At 52.8% G+C, this 15239-nt stretch overlaps 2 protein-coding genes across 5 annotated transcripts in view; one reads left to right on the top strand and one right to left on the bottom strand.

The window, feature by feature from the left end:
• Positions 1 to 15239, bottom strand: part of LOC123767427 (mitogen-activated protein kinase kinase kinase 7) — a 685923-nt gene that overhangs the window by 87673 nt on the left and 583011 nt on the right. The gene's annotated exons all lie outside the window — the stretch shown is intronic.
• Positions 1192 to 14887, top strand: LOC138356752 (uncharacterized). Its single transcript, XM_069313076.1, has 2 exons — positions 1192 to 1327; positions 12267 to 14887. Exons 1-2 carry the CDS (start codon positions 1192 to 1194, stop codon positions 14885 to 14887), a joined length of 2757 nt encoding a protein of 918 aa, XP_069169177.1.

Below are 15239 nucleotides of genomic sequence, written 5' to 3'. Positions count from 1 at the left end.
CGCAACTGGTATGTACAAGACGCCTTAATCCACTTGACCATCACGACCGGACATAATGAGGTGATAGCCGAGGCTATTTGAACCACCCCACCGCCGGCACTCGGATAGTAATCTTGGGCATAGCATTTTACCAAATCACCTCATTCTTTGGGGCACACGTGAGGAACACAAATGCGAACATAATAATGGTGATAGCCGGACTATCACCATTATAATGAGGTGATAGCCTCGGCTATCACCTCATTATGTCCGGTCGTGATGGTCAAGTGGATTAAGGCGTCTTGTACATACCAGTTGCGTTGCTTCTGGGAGTATGGGTTCGAGTCACTTCTGGGGTGTGAGTTTTCAGTTGCATATTGTCCTGGGGACCATTCAGGCTTGTTCGCATATATATATATATATATATATATATATATATATATATATATATATATATATATATATATATATATATATATATATTTGTAACAACAATCACAAAACACTGATCTAAGTATGCATATAAAAACCATATGTGAAAATAGAGAATGCTTAACGCGTTTTCGGATCAATTCGCCTTCATCAGAGCAAAGTAGACTGAAGAAGGATACGTGGTAGGCTGTCCTAATACCCGCCAGGGCAGGTCACCTGACCACCAAGATAGGGAATGATACCTATGGATAAAAGGTAAGGTAAGGTAATTATCAAAAGAAGGCACCAAACCGGGAAGGCTATGTAGCACCATCAAAGTGCGAAATAATCAGAGGGCGCTAAATATCACCAAGAATGCCAATACGAGAACAGAAACGCATAAGGCGAAGGATATCAAAAGTATCCGATTCACCAAGAATTCTATCGAGGGACAAGTGACCGCGAGGGACGATCGGAAAGCAAGATACACTCGTCCTGGAAGTCAGGACATTCAACAAGGATATGCACAACTGTAAGAGGGACAACGCAATTTGGACAATTAGGAGCAGGGCGGCGCTCCATTAAGTGACCGTGGGTTAAGAGAATATGGCCAATCCGCAGCCTTGCCAAAGCAGTTTCCCACCGCCGGTTACGGTGGTAGGAGGAAGGCCGTGGGGACACACTACGTTTGAGAGCACGCCGCTTGTTATTAACCAACAGAGGACACACAACCTTGCCAACGGGCAAGGATGGAGGAATGAATAACAGGATAAAAGTCGGAATAAGAAATACCTTTACCCTATGGATAAAAGGGGAAGAGAAGGCCGAAGGAAACCCAAGACCCGGGATGCACAAATAGAGGTATTTCCCTGCCCAGCTCCCAACACTCCTACCATCACCATCTCAGCTGATGCACTAGCACACGTGCTGTCTACAAGTACGGACACCACCACCAATGTTCCTGAGATAGCTTCTACTAGTAATCCACGACACCTGAGCCTACCTCAGGCTGCGAGACCAAAGTCGATATCACCAACTACAGTTGTTACGGACTCTTCAGACGCGGAAATCTTAGTAGGAGCTCCACCGCCACAGCACAAATTCGACACTCCATACAAGACTTCCTCATGGAGGCCACCTCACCAAACGTCAGCTTGGCTCAGACAAAGAAAAAGCGGAAGACCTAGAGGTCAACACAAACCCACCAGCTCCATAACTGTTACAGTCAGCCCTCCGAGGCTGAAATCCACCTTGAAGACCCCATCATCTCCAGATCTCCAGTATCAGCTATTGATACAGACAGTGGCTCCACTTACGGGCTCACCATAGCCCGTGCTACTTGGAACTTATTGTTCCGAGCAGCTGAATCTAAAACAACAACAACAAGAAGCCGAAGGAAAAGGGGCAAATAAGGATAACTGTACAAAACAAAAAAGTGGATAATATATATATGTGCCGATGGATAGGAATAAATAAATAAATAAATAAATAAACACATGTTAAATGTATGGTATATATAATGTATGTAGGGCTCACATTAAGGCTGTTGTTACAATGTTTGATCAGAGCAGACTCAACCACATTTCGTTCACCGAAACCCTTACTTTTAACAATACATTTTGCCCCTCCGAAGTCGATAGAATGATCACCTAAACTGGATTGTAAATACAATGCACTGAAGTGCTGGGCTGTACGAATAGCATATGAATGTTGTTTTAAACGTGAAGAAAGAGAAGCACGTGAAGAAACACATGCACACTCATTACAAGGGATGGAGTACACACAACCTGCTACAGACGAGGGAGAGTTCTTAATTAACATGGACTTAACTTTATTATTATTTTTGAACATTGGGTTAATATTAAGGTTTTTCAGGGCCGGGGCAAGATTTACGAGTCCATCAAAATATGGTAAATACCAACGAAGTTTTCAGTTCTGGTTTAGACTTGGAAGCGTGTTTGTAGAACGTCTTTTTTCTTGACCAAACGCGAAATCCAAGACCGATTTCGGGTATTTTAACTTCTTCCCAATTTCAAATAATTCATTATTTCGTCATCAAAAAATTCCGGGCTGCAAACTCTCAGGGCTCCAGGAAACATTCCAGAAAATACTGCCCGCTTAACCTGAACATGATTTGAATAAAAATGAACATACGAGCACACATTGGTAGGTTTCCTATACACATTGAATTTGAGACTCGTACTAATTCTATGAATCATGATGTCTAAAAAAGGCAGAACACTGTTCTCTTCATACTCAATTGTGAATTAAATTAACAGAACCAGCGAATTAAGCTGAATGATGAAATCAGTTTGGTCATGGTTAACCGGCCACAGGCATAAAATATCATCGACGTACCTATACCACACCAACTTCGAGGGTAAAATCCTGGGTAAGATATTGGTTTCAAAACACTCCATGTACAAACTGCACAAACCCGGGGAGAAGGGATTACCCATCGCCACGCCAAATGTTTGTTTATGACATGAATCATTAAAGCAAATGAATCGTCTAACCATATTTAGACGATCTAAATAGGCAGATGCAGTTTAATGCTGACAAATATAAGATTTTGAGGCCAGATTATGATGATAGAGAAACAAGATACGAGCTAGATGGTGTTGCGATTGCGAAGCCGGATTGCGAAAGGGATTTGGGAGTTATCATTAGTAAGAATTTAAAACCAAAAAATCAATGCATAAATGTTCGTAATAAAGCGAAAAGGACACTGGGAATTATTTATCGAAGCATTAGTAATAAGACACCTGGTGCTGTTGTTCTGCTATATCTTGCTCTGGTTAGGCCCCATTTAGATTATGCAGTTCAGTTTTGGTCGCCGTACTATAGAATGTATATAAGCTCACTAGAACGCGTCCAGCGTAGGATGACAAAGTTAATCCCCCAAATTAGAAACATATCATATGAAAAAAGATTGACAAAGCTTAAATTGCATTCACTGGCAAGGTGAAGAGTTAGCGGTGACTTGATAGAGGTTCACAAGTGGATGAATGGACATAACAAAGGGGATATTAATAGGGTATTAAAAGTATCAACACAGGACAGAACACACAACAATGGGTGTAAATTGGATAAGTTTAGAGGTACCTAGGGGCACCCTCCTGGGTTACCAAGGACCCGCTAATACCCCCCTCGTCACCCCCGGGTATTAGTGAACCAGTTTGGGTATTGTCAACAGGTGTGGGTACACTTAGGTCTCACAAACTCCCTCAACATTAATAACACACACACACACACACACACACACACACACACACACACACACACACACACACACACACACACACACACACACACACACACACACACACACACAGCCTCCCCAGCACCTGGGGAAAATTAGTCTGTTAGTTCACTGTGATAATAACCATTCAGCCGCCCTACCCAAACACACTGCCTTGCAAGCCAAGCGCCACACGTCGACCGCTGGATCATGACGTACCCAAGCCACGCACAGGTAGATATTTACTCCCCAACATATAATGTTTGAGGTCGTCATCTCCCTCCTTGAGACATCTGCTATGCATCTTAAGTCGAATTTTAACTTAACACATTCGGTCGTGTGATAAACCAATCCGCTGGTTTTAGCCACTAATGATAAACCCGAAATGTAAACTCTAGCAACAACATGTTCCTAATTCTTTCCCGGCGGCTCCATTGGAAATAATTATTACAGCAACTACAGCTAGTTTTGACAGCCGCTTGCGGTCATACCCGCATATAGTGCGGTCTCCCACACTACTTTGCTAGGTGTTATGTCCCACAGCAACACCACAGTGGTAACCTACAGTCCCACAGCAACACCCCTCAGAGGTAACCTACAGTCCCACAGCAACACCACACAGAGGTAACCTACAGTCCCACAGCAACACCCCTCAGAGGTAACCTACAGTCCCACAGCAACACCACAGTGGTAACCTACAGTCCCACAGCAACACCACAGTGGTAACCTACAGTTCCACAGCAACACCTCACAGAGGTAACCTACAGTCCCACAGCAACACCACACAGTGGTAACCTACAGTTCCACAGCAACACCTCACAGAGGTAACCTACAGTCCCACAGCAACACCACAGAGGTAACCTACAGTCCCACATCAACACCACTCAGAGGTAACCTACAGTCCCACAGCAACACCACAGTGGTAACCTACAGTCCCACAGCAACACCACAGTGGTAACCTACAGTCCCACAGCAACACCACAGTGGTAACCTACAGTCCCACAGCAACACCACACAGTGGTAACCTACAGTCCCACAGCAACACCACAGTGGTAACCTACAGTCCCACAGCAACACCACAGTGGTAACCTACAGTCCCACAGCAACACCACAGTGGTAACCTACAGTCCCACAGCAACACCACACAGTGGTAACCTACAGTCCCACAGCAACACCACAGTGGTAACCTACAGTCCCACAGCAACACCACACAGTGGTAACCTACAGTCCCACAGCAACACCACAGTGGTAACCTACAGTCCCACAGCAACACCACAGTGGTAACCTACAGTCCCACAGCAACACCACAGTGGTAACCTACAGTCCCACAGCAACACCACACAGTGGTAACCTACAGTCCCACAGCAACACCACACAGTGGTAACCTACAGTCCCACAGCAACACCACAGTGGTAACCTACAGTCCCACAGCAACACCACACAGAGGTAACCTACAGTCCCACAGCAACACCACACAGTGGTAACCTACAGTCCCACAGCAACACCACACAGAGGTAACCTACAGTCCCACAGCAACACCACAGTGGTAACCTACAGTCCCACAGCAACACCACACAGTGGTAACCTACAGTCCCACAGCAACACCACTCAGAGGTAACCTACAGTCCCACAGCAACACCCCTCAGAGGTAACCCACAGTCCCACAGCAACACCACTCAGAGGTAACCTACAGTCCCACAGCAACACCACAGTGGTAACCTACAGTTCCACAGCAACACCACACAGAGGTAACCTACAGTCCCACAGCAACACCACTCAGAGGTAACCTACAGTCCCACAGCAACACCACAGTGGTAACCTACAGTTCCACAGCAACACCACACAGAGGTAACCTACAGTCCCACAGCAACACCACACAGTGGTAACCTACAGTCCCACAGTAACACCACACAGAGGTAACCTACAGTCCCACAGCAACACCACACAGAGGTAACCTACAGTCCCACAGCAACACCACACAGTGGTAACCTACAGTCCCACAGTAACACCACACAGAGGTAACCTACAGTCCCACAGCAACACCACACAGAGGTAACCTACAGTCCCACAGCAACACCACACAGTGGTAACCTACAGTCCCACAGCAACACCACACAGAGGTAACCTACAGTCCCACAGCAACACCACACAGAGGTAACCTACAGTCCCACAGCAACACCACACAGTGGTAACCTACAGTCCCACAGCAACACCACACAGAGGTAACCTACAGTCCCACAGCAACACCACACAGAGGTAACCTACAGTCCCACAGCAACACCACACAGAGGTAACCTACAGTCCCACAGCAACACCACACAGAGGTAACCTACAGTCCCACAGCAACACCACACAGAGGTAACCTACAGTCCCACAGCAACACCACACAGAGGTAACCTACAGTCCCACAGCAACACCACACAGAGGTAACCTACAGTCCCACAGCAACACCACACAGTGGTAACCTACAGTCCCACAGCAACACCTCACAGTGGTAACCTACAGTCCCACAGCAACACCACACAGAGGTAACCTACAGTCCCACAGTAACACCACACAGAGGTAACCTACAGTCCCACAGCAACACCACACAGTGGTAACCTTCAGTCCCACAGCAACACCACAGTGGTAACCTACAGTCCCACAGCAACACCACACAGTGGTAACCTACAGTCCCACAGCAACACCACACAGTGGTAACCTTCAGTCCCACAGCAACACCACACAGTGGTAACCTTCAGTCCCACAGCAACACCACACAGTGGTAACCTTCAGTCCCACAGCAACACCACACAGTGGTAACCTACAGTCCCACAGCAACACCACACAGTGGTAACCTTCAGTCCCACAGTAACACCTCACAGTGGTAACCTACAGTCCCACAGCAACACCACACAGAGGTAACCTACAGTCCCACAGTAACACCACACAGAGGTAACCTACAGTCCCACAGCAACACCACACAGTGGTAACCTTCAGTCCCACAGCAACACCACAGTGGTAACCTACAGTCCCACAGCAACACCACACAGTGGTAACCTACAGTCCCACAGCAACACCACACAGTGGTAACCTTCAGTCCCACAGTAACACCACACAGTGGTAACCTTCAGTCCCACAGCAACACCACACAGTGGTAACCTACAGTCCCACAGCAACACCACACAGAGGTAACCTACAGTCCCACAGCAACACCACACAGAGGTAACCTACAGTCCCACAGCAACACCACAGTGGTAACCTACAGTCCCACAGCAACACCACACAGTGGTAACCTTCAGTCCCACAGTAACACCACACAGTGGTAACCTTCAGTCCCACAGCAACACCACACAGTGGTAACCTACAGTCCCACAGCAACACCACACAGAGGTAACCTACAGTCCCACAGCAACACCACAGAGGTAACCTACAGTCCCACAGCAACACCACACAGTGGTAACCTTCAGTCCCACAGCAACACCACACAGTGGTAACCTTCAGTCCCACAGTAACACCACACAGTGGTAACCTTCAGTCCCACAGCAACACCACACAGTGGTAACCTACAGTCCCACAGCAACACCACAGTGGTAACCTACAGTCCCACAGCAACACCACAGTGGTAACCTTCAGTCCCACAGCAACACCACAGTGGTAACCTACAGTCCCACTGCAACACCACAGAGGTAACCTACAGTCCCACAGCAACACCACACAGTGGTAACCTACAGTCCCACAGCAACACCACACAGAGGTAACCTACAGTCCCACAGCAACACCACACAGAGGTAACCTACAGTCCCACAGCAACACCACAGTGGTAACCTACAGTCCCACAGCAACACCACACAGTGGTAACCTTCAGTCCCACAGCAACACCACACAGTGGTAACCTTCAGTCCCACAGTAACACCACACAGTGGTAACCTTCAGTCCCACAGCAACACCACACAGTGGTAACCTACAGTCCCACAGCAACACCACACAGAGGTAACCTACAGTCCCACAGCAACACCACAGAGGTAACCTACAGTCCCACAGCAACACCACACAGTGGTAACCTTCAGTCCCACAGTAACACCACACAGTGGTAACCTTCAGTCCCACAGCAACACCACACAGTGGTAACCCACAGTCCCACAGCAACACCACACAGAGGTAACCTACAGTCCCACAGCAACACCACACAGAGGTAACCTACAGTCCCACAGCAACACCACAGTGGTAACCTACAGTCCCACAGCAACACCACAGTGGTAACCTACAGTCCCACAGCAACACCACACAGTGGTAACCTTCAGTCCCACAGCAACACCACACAGAGGTAACCTACAGTCCCACAGCAACACCACAGTGGTAACCTACAGTCCCACAGTAACACCACACAGTGGTAACCTTCAGTCCCACAGCAACACCACACAGTGGTAACCTACAGTCCCACAGCAACACCACTCAGAGGTAACCTACAGTCCCACAGCAACACCACTCAGAGGTAACCTACAGTCCCACAGCAACACCCCTCAGAGGTAACCTACAGTCCCACAGCAACACCACTCAGAGGTAACCTACAGTCCCACAGCAACACCCCTCAGAGGTAACCTACAGTCCCACAGCAACACCACTCAGAGGTAACCTACAGTCCCACAGCAACACCACACAGTGGTAACCTACAGTCCCACAGCAACACCACACAGTGGTAACCTACAGTCCCACAGCAACACCACACAGAGGTAACCTACAGTCCCACAGCAACACCCCTCAGAGGTAACCCACAGTCCCACAGCAACACCCCTCAGAGGTAACCTACAGTCCCACAGCAACACCCCTCAGAGGTAACCTACAGTCCCACAGCAACACCACACAGTGGTAACCTACAGTCCCACAGCAACACCACACAGAGGTAACCTACAGTCCCACAGCAACACCACACAGAGGTAACCTACAGTCCCACAGCAACACCACACAGAGGTAACCTACAGTCCCACAGCAACACCACAGTGGTAACCTACAGTCCCACAGTAACACCACACAGTGGTAACCTACAGTCCCACAGCAACACCCCTCAGAGGTAACCTACAGTCCCACAGCAACACCACACAGTGGTAACCCACAGTCCCACAGCAACACCACACAGAGGTAACCTACAGTCCCACAGCAACACCACACAGAGGTAACCTACAGTCCCACAGCAACACCACACAGAGGTAACCTACAGTCCCACAGCAACACCACAGTGGTAACCTACAGTCCCACAGCAACACCACACAGAGGTAACCTACAGTCCCACAGCAACACCACACAGAGGTAACCTACAGTCCCACAGCAACACCACACAGTGGTAACCTACAGTCCCACAGCAACACCACAGTGGTAACCTACAGTCCCACAGCAACACCACACAGTGGTAACCTACAGTCCCACAGCAACACCACACAGAGGTAACCTACAGTCCCACAGCAACACCACACAGTGGTAACCTACAGTCCCACAGCAACACCACACAGAGGTAACCTACAGTCCCACAGCAACACCACACAGTGGTAACCTACAGTCCCACAGCAACACCACACAGTGGTAACCTACAGTCCCACAGCAACACCACACAGTGGTAACCTACAGTCCCACAGCAACACCACACAGAGGTAACCTACAGTCCCACAGCAACACCACACAGAGGTAACCTACAGTCCCACAGCAACACCACACAGAGGTAACCTACAGTCCCACAGCAACACCACACAGAGGTAACCTACAGTCCCACAGCAACACCACACAGTGGTAACCTACAGTCCCACAGCAACACCACACAGAGGTAACCTACAGTCCCACAGCAACACCACACAGTGGTAACCTACAGTCCCACAGCAACACCACACAGAGGTAACCTACAGTCCCACAGCAACACCACAGTGGTAACCTACAGTCCCACAGCAACACCACACAGTGGTAACCTACAGTCCCACAGCAACACCACACAGATGGTAACCTACAGTCCCCACAGCAAACACCACACAGAGGTAAACCTACAGTCCCACAGCAACACCACACAGTGGTAACCTACAGTCCCACAGCAACACCACACAGAGGTAACCTACAGTCCCACAGCAACACCACACAGAGGTAACCTACAGTCCCACAGCAACACCACACAGTGGTAACCTACAGTCCCACAGCAACACCACAGTGGTAACCTACAGTCCCACAGCAACACCACACAGAGGTAACCTACAGTCCCACAGCAACACCACACAGAGGTAACCTACAGTCCCACAGCAACACCACACAGTGGTAACCTACAGTCCCACAGCAACACCACAGTGGTAACCTTCAGTCCCACAGCAACACCACACAGTGGTAACCTACAGTCCCACAGCAACACCACACAGAGGTAACCTACAGTCCCACAGCAACACCACACAGAGGTAACCTACAGTCCCACAGCAACACCACACAGAGGTAACCTTCAGTCCCACAGCAACACCACAGTGGTAACCTACAGTCCCACAGCAACACCACACAGAGGTAACCTACAGTCCCACAGCAACACCACAGTGGTAACCTACAGTCCCACAGCAACACCACAGTGGTAACCTACAGTTCCACAGCAACACCACACAGAGGTAACCTACAGTCCCACAGCAACACCACAGTGGTAACCTACAGTCCCACAGCAACACCACAGTGGTAACCTACAGTTCCACAGCAACACCACTCAGAGGTAACCTACAGTCCCACAGCAACACCACTCAGAGGTAACCTACAGTCCCACAGCAACACCACACAGTGGTAACCTACAGTCCCACAGCAACACCACAGTGGTAACCTACAGTCCCACAGCAACACCACACAGCGGTAACCTACAGTCCTACAGCAACACCACAGTGGTAACCTACAGTTCCACAGCAACACCACACAGAGGTAACCTTCAGTCCCACAGCAACACCACACAGAGGTAACCTACAGTCCCACAGCAACACCACACAGAGGTAACCTACAGTCCCACAGCAACACCACTCAGAGGTAACCTACAGTCCCACAGCAACACCACAGTGGTAACCTACAGTCCCACAGCAACACCACAGTGGTAACCTACAGTCCCACAGCAACACCACAGTGGTAACCTACAGTCCCACAGCAACACCACACAGAGGTAACCTTCAGTCCCACAGCAACACCACACAGAGGTAACCTACAGTCCCACAGCAACACCACACAGAGGTAACCTACAGTCCCACAGTAACACCACACAGTGGTAACCTACAGTCCCACAGCAACACCACACAGAGGTAACCTACAGTCCCACAGCAACACCACACAGAGGTAACCTTCAGTCCCACTGCAACACCACAGAGGTAACCTACAGTCCCACAGCAACACCTCACAGAGGTAACCTACAGTCCCACAGCAACACCACACAGAGGTAACCTACAGTCCCACAGCAACACCTCACAGAGGTAACCTACAGTCCCACAGCAACACCACAGAGGTAACCTACAGTCCCACAGCAACACCTCACAGAGGTAACCTACAGTCCCACAGCAACACCACACAGAGGTAACCTACAGTCCCACAGCAACACCTCACAGAGGTAACCTACAGTCCCACAGCAACACCACAGAGGTAACCTACAGTCCCACAGCAACACCTCACAGAGGTAACCTACAGTCCCACAGCAACACCACACAGAGGTAACCTACAGTCCCACAGCAACACCACAGTGGTAACCTACAGTCCCACAGCAACACCTCACAGAGGTAACCTACAGTCCCACTGCAACACCACAGTGGTAACCTACAGTCCCACAGCAACACCACAGTGGTAACCTACAGTCCCACAGCAACACCACACAGAGGTAACCTACAGTCCCACAGCAACACCACAGTGGTAACCTACAGTCCCACTGCAACACCACAGAGGTAACCTACAGTCCCACAGCAACACCTCACAGAGGTAACCTACAGTCCCACAGCAACACCACACAGTGGTAACCTACAGTCCCACAGCAACACCACAGTGGTAACCTACAGTCCCACAGCAACACCACACAGAGGTAACCTACAGTCCCACAGCAACACCACAGTGGTAACCTACAGTCCCACTGCAACACCACAGAGGTAACCTACAGTCCCACAGCAACACCACACAGTGGTAACCTACAGTCCCACAGCAACACCACACAGAGGTAACCTACAGTCCCACAGCAACACCACACAGAGGTAACCTACAGTCCCACAGCAACACCACACAGTGGTAACCTACAGTCCCACAGCAACACCACACAGTGGTAACCTACAGTCCCACAGCAACACCACACAGAGGTAACCTACAGTCCCACAGCAACACCACACAGAGGTAACCTACAGTCCCACAGCAACACCACACAGTGGTAACCTACAGTCCCACAGCAACACCACTCAGAGGTAACCTACAGTCCCACTGCAACACCACACAGAGGTAACCTACAGTCCCACAGCAACACCCCTCAGAGGTAACTAGGTTATCTTGTAGCCTCATACTATCTTCCTCATAATTTTTGGATCATCAGCAAACAATGAGAGGAACGATTCTATACTCTCTGGGAGATCATTTACATATATCAGAAACAGTATAGGTCCAAGGTCTGAACCTTGAACCCTGCCCTCCACAACGGAAGCCTCCACCCTGCCCTCCACAACGGAAGCCTCCACCCCGCCCCCCACAACGGAAGCCTCCACCCTGCCCTCCACAACGGAAGCCTCCACCCTGCCCTCCACAACGGAAGCCTCCACCCCGCCCTCCACAACGGAAGCTTCCACCCCGCCCTCCACAACGGAAGCCTCCACCCTGCCCTCCACAACGGAAGCCTCCACCCCGCCCTCCACAACGGAAGCCTCCACCCCGCCCTCCACAACGGAAGCCTCCACCCCGCCCTACACAACGGAAGCCTCCACCCTGCCCTCCACAACGGAAGCCTCCACCCTGCCCTCCACAACGGAAGCCTCCACCCCGCCCTCCACAACGGAAGCCTCCACCCTGCCCTCCACAACGGAAGCCTCCACCCCGCCCTCCACAACGGAAGCCTCCACCCTGCCCTCCACAACGGAAGCCTCCACCCTGCCCTTCACAACGGAAGCCTCCACCCTGCCCTCCACAACGGAAGCCTCCACCCTGCCCTCCACAACGGAAGCCTCCACCCCGCCCTCCACAACGGAAGCCTCCACCATGCCCTCCACAACAGAAAACTCCACCCCGCCCTCCACAACGGAAGCCTCCACCCCGCCCTCCACAACGGAAGCCTCCACCCCGCCCTCCACAACGGAAGCCTCCACCCCGCCCTCCACAACGGAAGCCTCCACCTCGCCCTCCACAACGGAAGCCTCCACCCTGCCCTCCACAACAGAAGCCTCCACCCCGCCCTCCACAACGGAAGCCTCCACCCCGCCCTCCACAACGGAAGCCTCCACCCCGCCCTCCACAACGGAAGCCTCCACCCCGCCCTCCACAACGGAAGCCTCCACCCCGCCCTCCACAACGGAAGCCTCCACCCTGCCCTCCACAACAGAAGCCTCCACCCCGCCCTCCACAACGGAAGCCTCCACCCCGCCCTCCACAACGGAAGCCTCCACCCTGCCCTCCACAACAGAAGCCTCCACCCCGCCCTCCACAACGGAAGCCTCCACCCCGCCCTCCACAACGGAAGCCTCCACCCCGCCCTCCACAACGGAAGCCTCCACCCCGCCCTCCACAACGGAAGCCTCCACCCTGCCCTCCACAACGGAAGCCTCCACCCCGCCCTCCACAACGGAAGCCTCCACCCCGCCCTCCACAACGGAAGCCTCCACCCCGCCCTCCACAACGGAAGCCTCCACCCCGCCCTCCACAACGGAAGCCTCCACCCCGCCCTACACAACGGAAGCCTCCACCCTGCCCTCCACAACGGAAGCCTCCACCCTGCCCTCCACAACGGAAGCCTCCACCCTGCCCTCCACAACGGAAGCCTCCACCCCGCCCTCCACAACGGAAGCTTCCACCCCGCCCTCCACAACGGAAGCCTCCACCCTGCCCTCCACAACGGAAGCCTCCACCCCGCCCTCCACAACGGAAGCCTCCACCCCGCCCTCCACAACGGAAGCCTCCACCCCGCCCTACACAACGGAAGCCTCCACCCTGCCCTCCACAACGGAAGCCTCCACCCTGCCCTCCACAACGGAAGCCTCCACCCCGCCCTCCACAACGGAAGCCTCCACCCTGCCCTCCACAACGGAAGCCTCCACCCCGCCCTCCACAACGGAAGCCTCCACCCTGCCCTCCACAACGGAAGCCTCCACCCTGCCCTTCACAACGGAAGCCTCCACCCTGCCCTCCACAACGGAAGCCTCCACCCTGCCCTCCACAACGGAAGCCTCCACCCCGCCCTCCACAACGGAAGCCTCCACCATGCCCTCCACAACAGAAGCCTCCACCCCGCCCTCCACAACGGAAGCCTCCACCCCGCCCTCCACAACGGAAGCCTCCACCCCGCCCTCCACAACGGAAGCCTCCACCCCGCCCTCCACAACGGAAGCCTCCACCTCGCCCTCCACAACGGAAGCCTCCACCCTGCCCTCCACAACAGAAGCCTCCACCCCGCCCTCCACAACGGAAGCCTCCACCCCGCCCTCCACAACGGAAGCCTCCACCCCGCCCTCCACAACGGAAGCCTCCACCCCGCCCTCCACAACGGAAGCCTCCACCCCGCCCTCCACAACGGAAGCCTCCACCCTGCCCTCCACAACAGAAGCCTCCACCCCGCCCTCCACAACGGAAGCCTCCACCCCGCCCTCCACAACGGAAGCCTCCACCCTGCCCTCCACAACAGAAGCCTCCACCCCGCCCTCCACAACGGAAGCCTCCACCCCGCCCTCCACAACGGAGGCCTCCACCCCGCCCTCCACAACGGAAGCCTCCACCCCGCCCTCCACAACGGAAGCCTCCACCCTGCCCTCCACAACGGAAGCCTCCACCCCGCCCTCCACAACGGAAGCCTCCACCCCGCCCTCCACAACGGAAGCCTCCACCCCGCCCTCCACAACGGAAGCCTCCACCCCGCCCTCCACAACGGAAGCCTCCACCCCGCCCTCCACAACGGAAGCCTCCACCCTGCCCTCCACAACGGAAGCCTCCACCCCGCCCTCCACAACGGAAGCCTCCACCCTGCCCTCCACAACGGAAGCCTCCACCCCGCCCTCCACAACGGAAGCCTCCACCCTGCCCTCCACAACGGAAGCCTCCACCTCTGTTCAACGTCTCAGGTAAAATTAGCTCCTCAGCCTGAGTGAAAAGTTCTTTCTTATGACCTGTATTCCTTCACTTCCTCCTCCCTCCCTTCCCTCCCTCCCTCCCTTCCCTCACAGCCCTCCCTCCCTTCCCTCCCTCCCTCCCTTCCCTCACAGCCCTCCCTCCCTTCCCTCCCTCCCTCCCTTCCCTCACAGCCCTCCCCTACTGCCGTAGCCGGCCACGTGTCTGGTGGGGAGGGGAGGGTGAGAGGGAAGAAGGGAGGGGGAAGGTGAGGGGAGAGCAAGCGATGACTCAGAGGGAAATCCGGGTGAGAAGGGGAGATACTCGGTGGGAGACACCACGGCACCGCCACCCTACACCTGGCACCATG

This window comes from Procambarus clarkii, chromosome 74 (genome assembly GCF_040958095.1).
Source record: "Procambarus clarkii isolate CNS0578487 chromosome 74, FALCON_Pclarkii_2.0, whole genome shotgun sequence".
Taxonomy (NCBI): Eukaryota; Metazoa; Arthropoda; class Malacostraca; order Decapoda; family Cambaridae; genus Procambarus; species Procambarus clarkii.
Note: the sequence above shows the minus strand (reverse complement) of the source record. Positions and strands in the feature narration are given on the sequence as shown.

What these genes read in the sequence shown, in the direction of transcription:
- LOC138356752 (XM_069313076.1), top strand. Translation starts at nt 1,192, where the DNA reads ATGGATAAAAGGGGAAGAGAAGGCCGAAGGAAACCCAAGACCCGGGAT. An exon ending in AGCACACGTGCTGTCTACAA is followed by an intron (nt 1,328 to 12,266) that starts GTACGGACACCA and finishes CCACAACGGAAG; the next exon opens with CCTCCACCCTGCCCTCCACA.